The sequence below is a fragment of the Plectropomus leopardus genome, chromosome 4 (genome assembly GCF_008729295.1).
Source record: "Plectropomus leopardus isolate mb chromosome 4, YSFRI_Pleo_2.0, whole genome shotgun sequence".
NCBI classification, from domain to species: domain Eukaryota; kingdom Metazoa; phylum Chordata; class Actinopteri; order Perciformes; family Serranidae; genus Plectropomus; species Plectropomus leopardus.
The window spans coordinates 14,357,728-14,373,649 of NC_056466.1; the positions used below are offsets into that span (position 1 = coordinate 14,357,728).

The window sequence follows — 15,922 nt, forward strand, 5'->3', positions numbered from 1 at the left end:
CCACACTCTTTTTTTCTGTACTTATGCAGACCTGGAAATTACAAAAAATTAATACTTTTCCATACAGTGCAAGAACCCTGTTGCCACCCAAAGTTTGTTTCCAGATCCTGTATCAGAAAATAAAAATCAAAAAGCCTCCCTAAGTGTCTGAGGTGATGATCGGCTGAGTTTTTAAAAAGGTGATGGCAATCAGCAAACAGGAAGTTATGTGGGCAACCAAGTATTTGATAAGATGACCAACAGTCATTTTGAAACTATGTTGCTGATGTCTGCGGTTCTGAATAAAGAGCCACATTTCATCAGATGGACGACTGAAGTACACTGTGTGACGGTGATCTCACCTCCTGGTAGCTTAAATGTTACATGACTCACGTGTTAACATGCCTGTGCAGCGCACCTCATTCTTTCATATCTGATTCACTCCAATAAATGCATCAACACAGCTGTTCCTGTTCAGTGATATCACAGCCTCACTAACCTCCTTACATCAAGTTTGGCAGCAAAACACAGTTTGTGCAGCCAATAATCTCTGAATTCACATCAAAAGAATCACTCAGGAAAAAATGCATTGCACTCACTTTTAAAGATCAAGACCCACATCGAAGTTAAAATCCTATTACTGAGACGTATTTATGTGTTCTTTGATTACTGTAGACATAAAGAATTTAATCTTTCAGACAAACACATCTGGCATCCAGAATTACTACTAAACGCTGGGTTTGATGAGCTGGAAACCAGATCAATTTCTTTACTGGTTTACGGTAAAAGGGTCCAGCCTGCAGATACACTGGATGGAGGCTGCAGAGCAACAACACGTGATGATCAGAGAGACACAGCTCCACAAACCCGGGGCACATAACAGTATTTCAGGTACTCCAATATTTTGTTGCAGTTTGTCAAGTAGGCCTTTATTTAGCTGTTTGCTAAATGAAACTAGAAGCACAACTAAAATCACATTTCTGTCAATTTCCACTCACTACATGCAGCATCTTTTCAAAATAAACTTCCGTGTTCACAGGAAATGTAGATTTGGTCACCAAAACTACTTTGGGTCTGGACAACAAAACTACTTTGGGTCTGGACAACAAAACTACTTTGTTCGGTTTAGAAGATCATTTAAAGGTCATGATTTGGGTTAAAGGTACGGGTACAGGTACGTCTGTTACATAATTTTAACAAGTGTGAACTAGTATGTCAAGATGGAAGTGACATATGTCACATGACTTTGTTAGACTAAAATTACCGCCACATGGTTGCATGCCACCATGATTTAGTCAAGTTGCACTTACAGTTTATATCCATGTCTGCGAAATTATGGACGGCTCACACACATCAGTTAAGTACACAACCAAATTCCTCCCCTTCTGTGCCTGAGTTATGGTGTTGAGTAATGACCCAAAAAAAGGTGTTTTTGTAGTATATTATGATGTCAAAAGGAAGTTGGCCTGAGTTAAGCCCAAAAATATGTTTTTTGAGGTCAAATATATCTTGACCTTTGACTACCAGAACCTAACCAGTTTATTCCTGTCCAAGTGAATGTTTGTGTCAGATTTGAGGAAACTCCCTTAGAGCGCTTTTGAGATATCACATCCATTAAAGTGTGATGGACAGAAACCCTAAAAACGTATCTGGCCATGGCTATCGTATAAAAAAAAACATTTCACAAGTTTAAAATGTACTAAACAATATAAGCTCATGTCTTCTGATGCCTTCATTTTCCTTCTATTCTGTGCAGCTGGAGCACATGAAATGTTTCCATGTCTCCTAATTTGACAGAAGAAAAAAAAACCCGAAAAGAAGCACATAAGATGCTGCCCCATTAAGAAATTGCAGGCTATTTAAACTTGAAAAGAAAATTCTCCCCCATATCATATGAGGTAATTATAATTATGGATCATGTCACACTGTAGCACAGAGGAAAGAGTGTGTCTCAGGTCGTAGCCTCCAGAGGGTCTCTGTTATCTCGTATTAATTACAGCTAAGCCGAGCTGCTCTGCAGACAGCCAGTGGCCTCTGCAGCAGAAGCTCCTGACACAATTAAAAATATTCAGCATCAAAGCGAAGAAGGAAGAGGAAAAAAGATGTGCAAAGGCACAAAAGGAGGTTTGATGTTCTAAAATTAGCTCAAGCAGCTCTGCCTTAGGATTTGATATGTTAAAGAGATGCATTTTATAGCAGAATTTACTATCTGTGATAAATATTAAATGACAGATAGACTGAAGGACGATCAATTATTCAGCAAAGGCAACAAGCTTCTTCCTCAGCGCAGACCAAACAAGTGACACTTAAATTAATACGGTGAGTCTCAGCGGCCAAGGCCACCCATCCATCCAACCATAGTGACTGTAGTCAAGGTGAGTTTCACTTTCTGTGACTCAAAGGGATTAGCCCGCCTTTATATAGGCACAGCCTCTCCCTATAAACAATTCACAGACGGCGTGCTGCTGCAGTGCACGCTCCACTATCAGGCTGAGGGACGCTAATCAGATCACCCACATTAGCTAACTGCATTAACGTGCTGTGATACTCGACACACAGAATGTGCAGCTCGCTGCCGTGTTGTGTCTGACATCTCAAACTGCAGAGTAAAACGTCTAGAAGAATACTTTGAGGAGTACAATCACAACATACTAAACATGATACTCTCATCTCGTGTAATTTTGTGTTTCTGTTTTATTTTTCATTATTTTAGATTAGTTTCTCCTGTCATGTTGTTATCTGGGTCATGTGATGACCTTTCATTGGTTCCTGTTACTATATAGGTGAGGCCACACCCTGATTGTCTGTTTTAAAAGGCCTGACAAGGACCTGCAGTATTGGAGGCAGCTCTTTTAATGATTTAGACACTATTAAAAAAGGCTTTTTAATATTTCATTTCTCCTTTATATATTTTTTGGAGTACCTGGATTTCCTTCCTGTGATACCAAACATGAATGTTTGTACCAAACTTAATGGTTATCCACCCAACAGAAGTCATGACATTTCACTGAAAACTAATCTCTATAATCAGAGTAAGAAATACTTAATTAATCCCGCAGGCTGGGGGGTGGGGGGGTTGTGATGCATTACAGAGAAAACACAGAGAATGGTAGGATTAAGAGATATGCAAAAATATAAAAATGTGCATTGTGCTACATTAGCATTAGCATACAAACACACACCTCACCTGCTCACACTACTGCCACTACCACTCACTAAGCTAGACTGTTACCACAGCGCCATTAGACTTGACGATAAATCCTCTGCAAGCTGGAAACAAACTAACAGCTCTCCAGTTCGCATATCAACAGTATATACAAATCGCAATAGTGCTCCATGGTGGCAAAATGAGACTAATGGTCAGGAGCTCTGTAAAAGCCTGGCTCTGTGTGTGTGTGTGTGTGTGAGAGAGAGAGAGTGGCGGAGAAATGTTAGAGAGAGCTAGAGAGCAGAAAAACTGGTCACTTGACCGCTGACCTGGCGGATCACCAAAAACATAGGGTTCACCCTCAGGGGACCATATATGTTTGGACAAAATGTCTTTAAAATCGGTCCAATAGTTGCTGAGATATTTCAGTTTTCACCAGTGGCCGACCAAAGCTGCCATCACTGTTTTGCGATAAGAAGCAGCAGAGGCATTCACTCTGTCGCTCTTGTCAAGTCTAACAAACGAATACACAGTCATCTAATCAGGGAACAAACATACATCTGCTCTGACAGCATTTTTCATGAGGTACAACCATTACGGTTACTTTAGGGCTCTGGGATCAATATGGTGCGCACACAAACACAAACACACACACACACACACACACACACACACACACACACACACACACACACACACACACACGTACGTGTAAGAGGCCATCTACTTCTCTTCATGAATAATGAATTAGACTCTGCTGACCCATCTGCTCCTCGATTAAGACCCTCTGACTGCAGAAAACAGCACAAGCTGAACATTGCTGCTTAAATAAACAAATCCTGTAGCTGCTGATGGACTTTAAGATCAATTTAACATTAATGAAAAAAAAAGCTGTAAGACAGCATTGGATCCCAACCTGGGAATCACAGGATGATTAACAAGTAAAGTGACAAACATATCTACATTTCTCTTACTTTTGCTCTCTTATTTTCCTGTGAAATACTGTAGGTTCTGCCTATTTAGGCCTGTAAAACACAGTGAAAATAATCTGAGAAGGTTAAAAAAAGATCAGTTTTCTCTGGTGTTCATAGCTCATGTAAATACGTAAATCAAGGATTCTCAACTTGTTTTGCCCAGGGGGCACTTTTGTGGGCTGACAGGAGGCCAGGGGCCCGTAACTATACAAACATCAATATTAATATACAAACAATTAGCCCAGACCTCTGTCAGGGGACCCTCCCCTTGCACTTCCTTGCACTTATTTTAATGCACAACCTCTATTTTGATGCCTTTCTATGCACAATGGCATCTATTTTCATTCAAAATACGAGAAAAAAATACATTTATTTTCATTGTGAATTATGGTCAGCAGGTCACCCGGCACACCTACAGTTGAGTATCACTGACATGAATTAATGTTAGTTTGTTGTAATGGCTGGGAACAACCACCTGCTCATATTTTAATATATTCATGAATTGGTTTCATTATAAAAATGCATTAAAAGTATTTTTATTCTATTTATATTCAATGCACTTCAACTAAGTGGAATATTTAAATACATATGTGCATTATATCCTGAATATGTGCAAAATTATCATTATGTGTAATATGTATATTATATTTATTCAACTTTAATACCCTGTTTTTTAAATGTATTTGTTTTTATACTTAAGAAATATAGTCTTTAATGTGTCTGCTTGTTTGTGAAGTTTCAGCATGCACCACTGGAGACACCTAGTTTTGTTGTTCAGCTGTACAATGAAAATAAAGGCATTGAATAATTAAGCCTGAACATATGAACTCTTAAACGAGTGAGCAGGGGGAAGGTACGGGATGAACAGAAAACATTTTCAAAACACATTTTTTATGTTTTTCTTGTGTTGCATTAATTGAGCAGATGCCATTTCCAGCTGCCAGGATAAGAAAGAGTCTCAATTTGAGAAGTGGGTTAAAATGGTGCAGCTGGCAGATTATTTTTTAATCCAGGCTGACAGAGGAGTGAAAAATATGACGTTCCAGGTTTTTCAAAGTTTGCCAGGCGTTTATTTTCTAGAAAAGGGATCCTTAGGTCTGTGACGCAAAAGTAAAGCTAATGCATGAGAGGCTGCAGAAAATGAAGGGTTAACCAACAATGTCATATTGTTTTATTCTGTGTCCTACTGGTGCGCTGAAATTTCCTATCTCCCTTATGTTTGTGGCCTTCACAGCACCTCCTCCCTGCAGCCTGAAAAACTTGTACAAGAGCACAGTGCGCTTTACATTGCACAAATCCAGACTCTCTCTCCCTCTCTATTTTTTAAGTAATCCCCTCCCTGTTCGCCCCACGTGGGAGCAGATAATCCTCAAACAGTCGGACAGCTGTCATGTCAGAAACGTGCAGGACAACCTGCCACCACTGATCTGAGTGGCAGTGATGTAACACTAAAGACTGGAGACACAGACAGGTCTTTTTAAGCTATTGTTGAAGAAGTCATTAAACTGTACTGTTCAAATAAGCCAATCCTGCAGTGACAGGACACAGCAGGAGCTGGTTTAGCTCGGGGGGAGCTAGTGGTCTTCAGGCAGTCTGTGTGTGACAATAACAGTGAGAGGTTCTGCGGTCACGTGCAGACTCTCCCGTTACATAAGGGCATTTTAGGATTTCCTAAACCATTGTCAGGACGCATACAGTAATCATCCTTAACATCCACCAGCAGATTGTTTCCTAAAGCCTCTGCACTCAAATATGGCAGATTTGTTTGAACCTGTTTGGTTGCTGCCCTGAGAGCATCGAGCAAGTGAAAAACATCATATAAAAATCATCATCACTGTGATTTCAAAGATTAGAGTTGTTTACGACAGAAAGTGTCGGATGATGAACCCACTTTATCTTTATACAGCTCCCCCATCTGATGAAAAGTGTTGATAATGACGCAGATCAGAATTATATCTTGATGCAAAACAAGAGGATAAAGAGAGGAATCAAGACAAAACTGAGCTGAAACAATCAATAGAAAATCAACTGGCAATTTTGATCATCAATTAATCATTTGAGATTATTTTTAAATGTGTCAAAAGCTTATTAAATGTAAAGATTTGCTGTTTTTCGGTTTCAAGACTGTCAGTTAAACCAAACATCTGAAAGGACATCACCTCAAATTGTGCCATTTCTCTTCATTTTATAGACAATTGATGAATAATATAGGCAGAATAATATGTAATGAAAAGAAATTTGTATTTGAAGCCATGACACTGAAATTAAACTGCCCACATTCCTATTAGCTCTGGTGACCACTAGCTGATGGTGTGTTATGTAAGATAATGTTAGTACAGATTAGTGGTTGGGGAAAAAATAGATACAGCATTGTATCACAATATTTTCTGCGGCTATACTGTCTCAATACACAGACATGTAAGTATCAATATTTTGTTACATAAATTATTAATGTTGCAAATACCATTTAAGCTTTTGGTGGCCTGCTAGAAAAATAAAAACAGTTGCTTTTTCAGTCCACATGTTGCTGGAATAAAAATAATTGAAGTGAGATGAACAGACTGAAAACAGTCTTTCCTTAATTTGCAGCCAAAAAATGGTAATAAATCGTATGTTTTTGGATTACTGAGCATATTGGAAAACATTAAAATCACAATAATGTCATAATACGGTGATAATATCATATCAGGGGCCTCTGGTGATTCCCACCCTTAGCACACATAATGCTGAAAAACAGACTTTATGACTCTTTATACTTGCGTTACTGTTACACGACATTTTAGCATTAAACATTATTCTGTAATGTTTAATGTTTTATGTGCATCTTTACAAAGAATGCACGGAAAACACTATTATGATTCTAGGATGACAAACTTTTTATGACAAAATCTTACATTTTACAAGAACAGAGTGCCTCATTTTACATATTTCTGGATAAAATAATTTGTCTATGACTCCAGAAAGATACATTTTAAGTCTGAGTTTGAGAGCAGGAGGAAAAAACAACATGACAGAGAGGCAGGTCTTCATGAGGTTCAGTGAGGAGTGAACCACATGGGGAGTGGTGGTCGAGGAGGAGTCAGATTTGAGGCCCCTGGTGGCTTTGTTCTGGGCCTATAGTCATGTATGAGGCATTATTTAGTGGCAACATCAGGTTTTCCTCCTCCACCACCTCGAGGCACAATGAGTGTTTTGACTTTGAAGCAACAGAGGACATGAGAGGTGACCTCATTCACCTTTAGGTAGTTTCTAACTTGTTCCTAAATCAGTGACATAATCCAGCATAAAGACAAATAGGATATTTATAACACACGTGCACACGCACATGCGCGTGCGCGCACACACACACAGTGATAGTTGCTGGTAGGACAAAACAGCTAATAAATTTGTTGGTTACAGCAGCTCAAATTAGGTCTGCAACTAACAATTATTTATCATTTGTAGTTCATCTGTCCACTTTTTTTTTGATGATAAATCATTTAATCATTTTGTCAATAAAATGTCAACAACCTGTATATAAATACAACCTACAGCCAAAAGTCCAAAGCTATACAGTTAATTCATTCATTTTTATTATTTTCATTATTTATTAATTTACATGTAGGTCTATACCAAAGAAAATCATGATTTTTTTCTTTCACATTTAAGAAACATGAAACAAACAAGCTTTTTTTTTTGCTTAAGAAAAGACTAAAAAGTTTATTCAGTGATCAAAATAGTTGGCAACTGATTTTCTGTCAATCAACTAACTGATTAAACGTTGCTTTTCTCTTGTACACTTAATATCTGTGGGTTAACTAGAAAAAAAATAATTGAAGGTGGTATCACAGGCTGAAGTTGAAAGTTCATTTATCTTTTGTAGACGAGACTATTCTTATCACACAGCGGTGCTTTGAGCTAAATGTTAATGTCAGTATGTTAACTCACTAATTGTTTAGCAGGTATGTGTTTATGGTCGCCATCCCTAGTTTAGCATGTTAGCAGGTTACCGTCTGCTAATTAGCGCGAAACACAGAGTACAGCTGAGGCTGATGGGAATTCAATTAGTTTTGCAGATATTTTGTCATAAACCAAAGTAGTATACAATTTATCACTTTAACCTGTACGTGCCGCTAAAGAAAAATCAGAGGATGACTAAATTCGGTGGGGTTCATCCTCTGGGGATCGTTAGCATCTGTAATCATGCAATGAATCCTTGTTGATAGGAGTGAATAAAATATTGCCAGTGAATCATTAATAAGTCACAGACCTTCAAATTGACCATACAGCTACAGATTTTCACCATTTTGTGTTGTATTCATCATTCTGTACAAACATAGACCTCAACAGACTGACCTGGTTACACAATGACTAACAATCCTTTAATTGGTTTCTCACCTCAGTGCAGAGTGACACCTGATGATCCATCAAAGTGCCACAAACTCGACACATTCAACAGAGCAGCATGTTCACTATCTGGGCATCAGGAACAGTTGGACGTCCTCTTATCAACTGATGTCTTTGACTCATTTGCATTAAAGCGAGAATGCATCAAACCATGTAAGACTGCAACTAATATTTTTTCAAAGTCAATTAAACTGCATATTATTATATTATTTTGTTTTATAATGTATGTATTTTATCCATATATTTTAATTTAAATGTTTTTTTTTTATTTTGTATATATTTATCTTTTTTTTAAATTTATTTTCATTTAATTTTTATGTCATAGATTCTCATTTAGTTTAATTTTTTTAACTTTTATTTAATAAATATCTAATTAGAATGGTTGGAAAGAGTCTGAAACCCATGTTTTTCATTGCCAATGACTGTTTTCTACATTATTTTTGGTGCATTTGATTATAAACAACTTTACTTTTTTTTCTTGTATTTGTTTGCATGATGTCAAAAATGGAAAATATGCATGTCACAGTCACCTATAGCCCAGGGTGATGTCTTTAAATGTCTTTTTTTTTTTTGTTTTTTTTGAAAAACAATTCAATTTCAGTCTTGGCCTCAACAAAGCATATTGTTCATTTTGAATTAAAAGTCCACAAAATCCCCTGAATCCCATCTATCAATGCAGATCATTTGATGTGATTGAAAGCTCCAGATTGGCTATTTAATGAACCCAAAGATAATTAGTGTATTGTAATAAAATACTACAAAAAGAGCAAATATTTCCATCTGAGAACCGGAAGCCATTAAATTTCTTGTATTTTTGATTACAAATAGACTTAAACAAGTTGAATTCCAAAACTGACAGAAAATGCATTTTTCTGTATTTAATTTTGCGTCAATTAACTTATCAATCTGCCAGTTTTTCCAGCTCTTCTTGCCCTACTCATTTTGTCTCATTTCCAAGTGAGATTAAAAACACTGCACCTGCAGTGCAGACTACTACTTGCTATGAAAATGGCAGCGCATGTAGATGCAGCAGCCTGTAGCTCCTCAAATTCTTGCTATTTTTTTGCTATATTATGCTACTTTTTTAAACATTTTTTCGACACCATGGCCCCTTCTGCTGAAGCACAACTTTTCTACGACAGAGAAACACTTATCAACATTGGCAAAAGTTGTGTGGTGTTTGCACTGAATGCAGCAGACTGTGAAAGGATCTCCACCAACGGCATTGCCGAGCGGCCAGTCAGACTGTCTCCAGAGGGGAGAAATTAAACTGAAAACGCCGGACAAAGAGAGGGAAGAGAGCCGGCATCAGGGCGCGGCTGACTCGACTTGGATCGGGAGCTGTTCCTCGACCAAGCCTTCTTTTGGCTAATGTCTGGTTGCAGGAGAATAAAGTGAATAAGATGCGATCGAGGCTCATTCAGCAACGCTGAGACTGCTCTACGCACATCTTCACAGAGACATGGTTAACCCCTAACATCCCGGATAAAGCTATTGCACTGGATGGACCGACCTTGGTGGGAGCCATAAGGACACTAGAATCTGATGCAAATTTAAAAAATGCACTGCAGGAATTTAATAACGGCATCAGCAGCAACATGCCCAAAGAAACACATGGATTCCTCATAGTAGCTGGTGATTTTAATAAACTCATCTAACAACTCCGAAGATGTAGCAGGATCAAGGACAAACGTAATTTTGTTTAATAAACTTTGTGTAAAAATGACTAATAAACCTACCGTCTACATTCTATAATCATGAGTGTAAACATCAACAGGCGCTGTCTGAGGTAACAAAAGCACACTGTTTGTCCAGAATACAGGTTATACCTTATTTGGCAATCACTTTATTGCACAACAGCAGAGAGATACGGGTCAATAAGGCCCTCAGGCCCAAGGGCATATTTACTCAAACGCACACCTTCAATTCACAGCAGTTATTACAGCAGGTAGGACTTTGATACCTGTAACTGTTTGTGTATCATCTCAGAAACTGTTATAACGTGGGCGACAGTGAGCTGTAGTACAGGATAAACAGAAAATAACTCTGTGGAAAAACAATAGAGTCTCTGAATAACTGAGCTCCTACATAGCAAATAGCACGAGTCACAGGTTGGACAAAATGGGAGAATCTCAGGTATGTGTTAACAGTCTGTGTGATAACATGCCAGAGATAAATGGCAGTTTATGGCCAAACATGAAAGTGCACAACAGATTTCACTAGAGACACAAAGAGAACTAAAATAGAAGCAAATACACGGTCCTTAAACACAACAAACTCCTCTTCAAAAAAATGTAAAATAAAATTTAACCCAATGAAACCTAACAACATCACTTTTCTTGTGCTTCTTTTAGATGCCTTACACACATTTTTAAACCTCTGAACCCTGAGCAAATTAGTGTGATTTTTTTCAAACACGTAGAAAAAAAGGCAATGAGCAACTTAGCAAAAAAAAGAGCTAGGGCCAAATGACTAGGGGAAAAAATTGGAAAAGCCAGGGAAAAAAATTAATTGATAATAATCACAATAATTTATTTAGAATTATGTTACAGAATTATAATAATTTTAAGCACTTTTCAAGTCTTTTTTCATTATTCCCCCTTTTTAAAACTGTTTTTCAGGTAAATTTCTTACCTTTTTACTAATTAACACAACATACAATCAGTCAATAGAGACAAAAAATGACGTACAATAAAAATAAAGACAGCAAAACAAAATGGGGATACTGCACAGGCTTTCACCGATGGGTAAGAGATATGTGGTTTAAAAGAAACAGGGAGATATAGCAAAAAACATGTATGTTTTGGGTCATTTCTTCTGTTGTTGCTCATCGCTTTCTTCCCATGTATTTTTTTTTTTTAAAGAAATGAAACCAATCTGCTTTTGGTTTTAAAGTGTCAAAGGCTGGTGAGGTTTATTTTTGGCTGTGGGACTTTTCTGTTTCTCACAGGTTAGGATGCAAACTCATTAGTCTAATGCTCATTTTGGCAGGAGTTTGCCATTCGGTGGATGACAGGCCCACTTAGAAAGATCTGGAGCTGGCATGACACCTCCACACTCAACTCACACAGCGACTCATGTTGTCTCACTTCAACGCAGCACATTACAGCCTCTTACAGCCTGAAACGCTTTTCAGGCTTATGAATGAAAACCTGGTGATTTTACGACACACAGCTTTGTTAGCGCCACTAATGAAAAAATTCACGTGCATCACACCAAAGAGCGACACTTAATACATTTCAGTCCAAGTAACCTCATCAAACGTGTCCGCAGAAGCCACAGGAACTGAAAGAGAAGAGGGCAGTATTTTATATGAAACCTGCATCGACATCTCTTTTTTTTTCTTGTTTTTCTTGCATATACTCTTTAATTTTAATGTTTAATCATATGAAACTGGGCTTTTTTTCTCATTTTGCTGGGGTCCATCTGCATCTTAGTTTGAGCTAATGCTAAAAACTAGATATGGGGAATATGGATGGAATAAATGTGCGAAAGTAAAAATAATATATTTCAGATATCAATATACAGCATTACATGAAAACTAGGCAAAATTATCACAGGTGAAAAGATCGACTTATCATTTATAATAACTTATTTTTTTAATCAGAGGTTGCTTAGAATCAGTCTTGGAAAACCATACCATATTGTGGCCATATTGGTCCAAAAACAGTAATAGTGATTTATTGAGCAGATCGATATTAAACTGTACATGAGTCAAATCCGTCTTTATGCCGTGGACCGGCCTCTGTGGAAGTGATGCCACACTGGAGGAGCCCGTTGGCAGAAAGTCCTGAGTTTCTCCCACTGTTTCCACATGTGGGGAACATTAGCCTCGGGTCATTAAACACGGAGCTCTCAAACTGCTTTTTCTTTTGTCTTAAGTTTGTTTACGTCCGTCCAGACAAAAGTGAGTAAAAACAATGAACCATCTGGTGGTAAACTGGTGAACGGACAGAATACAGTCACCCACAGAGACAAATAATAGATTTCACTTCTAACTAATGATGTGTTTGCAGACATGGAGATGGCATTATGAACTGAACGGGTACGATACCGAATATTCTGGATATTGTTGCTGGTGGGACATGTGAGACAGGCGGGCGGCAACCAATGATTTTATTAATTATTATTATTTTTATTATAATTCGACTGTTCAGTCTGGCTAATAAATTGAGATTGTTTGTTTTGTCCAATAAATTAAAAAACAAAGATATTAAGTATATTGGGAGGATTACTTTTTGGCCGTTTAATCAATTAATCAATTTAATCAATTAAGCACTACACAAAAATATCATACAGTTTTTGGTAAGTGTCAGATATTTCTTGTTGAATTATGACCCACCCCAAAAAATGATTGAAATGAGTCATTTATAAATCGAGATGTGGGGATGCTTTAGGGCAGTGGTTCCCAACTGGTGGGTCACGGTACAAAAGTGGGTCACACGTCCATTCTAAATGGACGGCAAGTTACTCGTGTACGTGTCACGTTTGTAAACACTTTATTTTGGAGTACAGTGAATTTCTGGCACAGAGCTTTTTTTTTAAAGTGCCTTTTCTATTTATTCTTGCAATATTCATTTTGTGAAATAAATAATATGTGGTATTTTGTAATGTGTGGATGTTTAACTAATGACTACAGAGAAATCTGGACCCTGTGACTGGACCAACTGGGACCAGCTGGCCTTTGGGATCCTTGCAAATAAAATGAATTGTTTTATTTGGAGCTGAAACTATAAGTCAATGAATCTATCAGTCAGTCAACAGAAAATTAATCAGCATTTATGCATTTTGATTATCAATTAATTATTATATAATTTTTTCCTGCGAAAATACCTCGCATTTGCTGATTTCAGTCACTGAAGTCGCTTTTTTTTTTAAACATATATGATAATAAAAAAAATTAGATAAGATAAACTAAGAAATCCAAAGAATTCTCGTCATGATTTAGGGAATTATACTGGTCATTTTTCAAAAATATTTTGTAAGTTTGTATGACTAAAATGATTCATCATTCAGCAGTTAAAATAATTGTAGAATTGTTTGTTTTGTCCAGAGAATTATTATTAACCAGAGAAAATCCTCACATTTGAAAAGCTCAAAGCAGCATTTCTGCTTAATAAATGATGTAAACTATTAATCAGTTATCAGTAAAATTGTGGATTAATTTGTCTTTCAATCAAGTCATCAACCAATTAAATCTGAGTAGACTCGACTTTTCAGTGCTAAATATGAATTTTAGTGTAGTTTCAGTTATTTCTCAGATATATTTACCAATCTGCTGTGCATTTTTGTGATTTTTGTGCGCTGTCTCTGAAAGTAATCTGATTAAGTGGTAAAATAACATGAGGCGTGAGGAAACGTCAGGCTTTCTTAAAAAAAAAAAGAAGAATAGTTGGCTAGTTGTTGGCACATTTAGCTGATAAATTGATTAATCAATTAACAGAAAATTAATCAGCATTGAGATAAAACCAGCAATAAACGGTGACTTGCAGGCCGGGACACCTCTGTCTGCTTCATTTATAATGGTATGTTGTGACACATTTACCTTTTTCAAAAAAATGCAGTTCTTGCAATTTGGCTAATGCTCTTGGACATGTTGTGATTTTGATAATATTTCAATGAATTGTGCACCCCAAATACTCCCAATCAAAACAAAGCAGAAGACTTCTACTTTGAAAAAATTAAAGATATTTACACAAGCAATTCCCCACCAGATCTGAAGGATTGGTATCAGGCCCAATCAAGGCATTTCTTAACTGATCATGTTGATTATTTTGAGCATGTGCCCTGCATGAACAATTTCTAAAGACACATATCAGTTTGTCTACTTTCTTATTTTATTGAAAAAAAACAAAAACAAAACACTGCACTACTTGGAATTGTGGTAAGAGCCACATAAAACATGTTTACTTTGTTTACTTTGGTTTTTTTTTAAAGAAAATAATTAAAAAACTTTAAGGAACTGTTTGGATGCAGGCCTTTTTTTGTAATGCATTGCAGAGCTATGAAACTGTCACGCATATACACTGGATTGATCTCAATAACTTTAAAGTACTTGAAGTGTGAATTGTGCAGCTGTATTATCCAGGTAAGTATCGGGTCAGATACTCAGTATGAAAAGACTCAGATCAGGATTGGGGGTGAACAGAAACCTTGATTGGGACATCCCTAATTTATACCATAGAATGATGCAGAAAATGCACAAATTGGTGCAAAATAATCACCACGATGCAGGAAGTAAAGTGTTTGAAGCTCAAAAGTTTGTGGCAGAGAACCCCACCCCACAAAAAACAAGCTTTTTAATATAGGTTCCCCCAGGGTTCACATGAAACCTATGTCCTTGCTTATATGGCACTAAACCTAAAATCTTCGGATTTTGGACTGCTCTTCCTGTCACAAGCAAATCTGAAGATTACCGGTATGCTTTGGGCTCTGGGAAACAATAATGAGCATCTAGTTTTCGGGGGGGTTTTTTTTAGAACCAAAACCATTAAACACCGTCCATATTCATTTGAAGTTATGTCAGAGAGAAGATCGTTATTGATGTGATCAGCCTCAGTACAAACAGCTGTGCACTCATGATAAAACGGCACGCTATCTGCTCAGAGACTGTCGACAAGTTTAAAACACGATTAAAGGAACCCATAACTTTGTACTGCACAGATCAAAACACGTGCATTTTAAGCAACTCACGACCACAACTGTAAAACACCTCCTCGCACACTTGAACCCCGAAGCTGTGCTTTTGCTGCCCGGCTCGGTCAGAGGAGCCGCATGGCAGAGCTACACGCTGCAAGTGTGCAGCCTAAAATTAAACTGTCCGACTCTGAGCAGCACTATCCGTTTATCCCGAAGAGCAGCGCTGCAGAAACACGCCTGCAGCGGGACAAGCGTGCGCCAACATGCTGCACGAGCTCACACTGAAGTAAACTCACCTTTGAGACGGTCATATGGTGCGAGAGGCGTCGGCAGGTGGTGGCAGTTTTCCCCGGAGAGGAGCGCGTGAAGTGCAGCCGTGCAGGAGGTGGCGGTGGACGGGTCGTGTTATAACACCGGTGGTTGTGGCATGGTGGTCATTTAAAAGTCATGATGCTCGGCTCGACCTTGAGAGTCCCCAAAAATAAAAATGAAAAAAAACAAAAACAAAAGCTCACAGATAGAGCATGTCCCTCTGCGCACAGTCACCATGAAAAAAAAAGAAAACAGGAGCCCGAAGAGGAGGAGGAGGAGATGCGAATACAGGATGCGACGATGAGGAAGAAGAGGAGGGAGGAGGAAGAGCAGGGAGGGGCAATCCAGGTCGATTACGAGCATATTGTGTCACCAATGGGTGATAAAAGTGCCATTAAATGCACGTAAAAACTAATTTTTACAAATTAAAAAAAATATTTATTGAACTCCGTCAGACCCGATTTCATTCCAGTTTCCTGTAAAA

The 15,922-nt window shown here is 37.8% G+C and overlaps 1 protein-coding gene across 1 annotated transcript in view; it reads right to left on the reverse strand.

Moving 5' to 3' along the window:
- The window catches only part of coro2aa (coronin 2Aa), a 51,250-nt gene extending 35,530 nt beyond the window's left edge, over positions 1–15,720 (reverse strand). Inside the window, exon 1 of the mRNA XM_042484831.1 lies at positions 15,423–15,720. Coding sequence (XP_042340765.1) covers positions 15,423–15,437 — 15 coding nt within the window. The 5' untranslated portion in view covers positions 15,438–15,720. The remainder of the gene's footprint in view (positions 1–15,422) is intronic.
- Between the last annotated feature and the right edge of the window lie 202 nt (positions 15,721–15,922).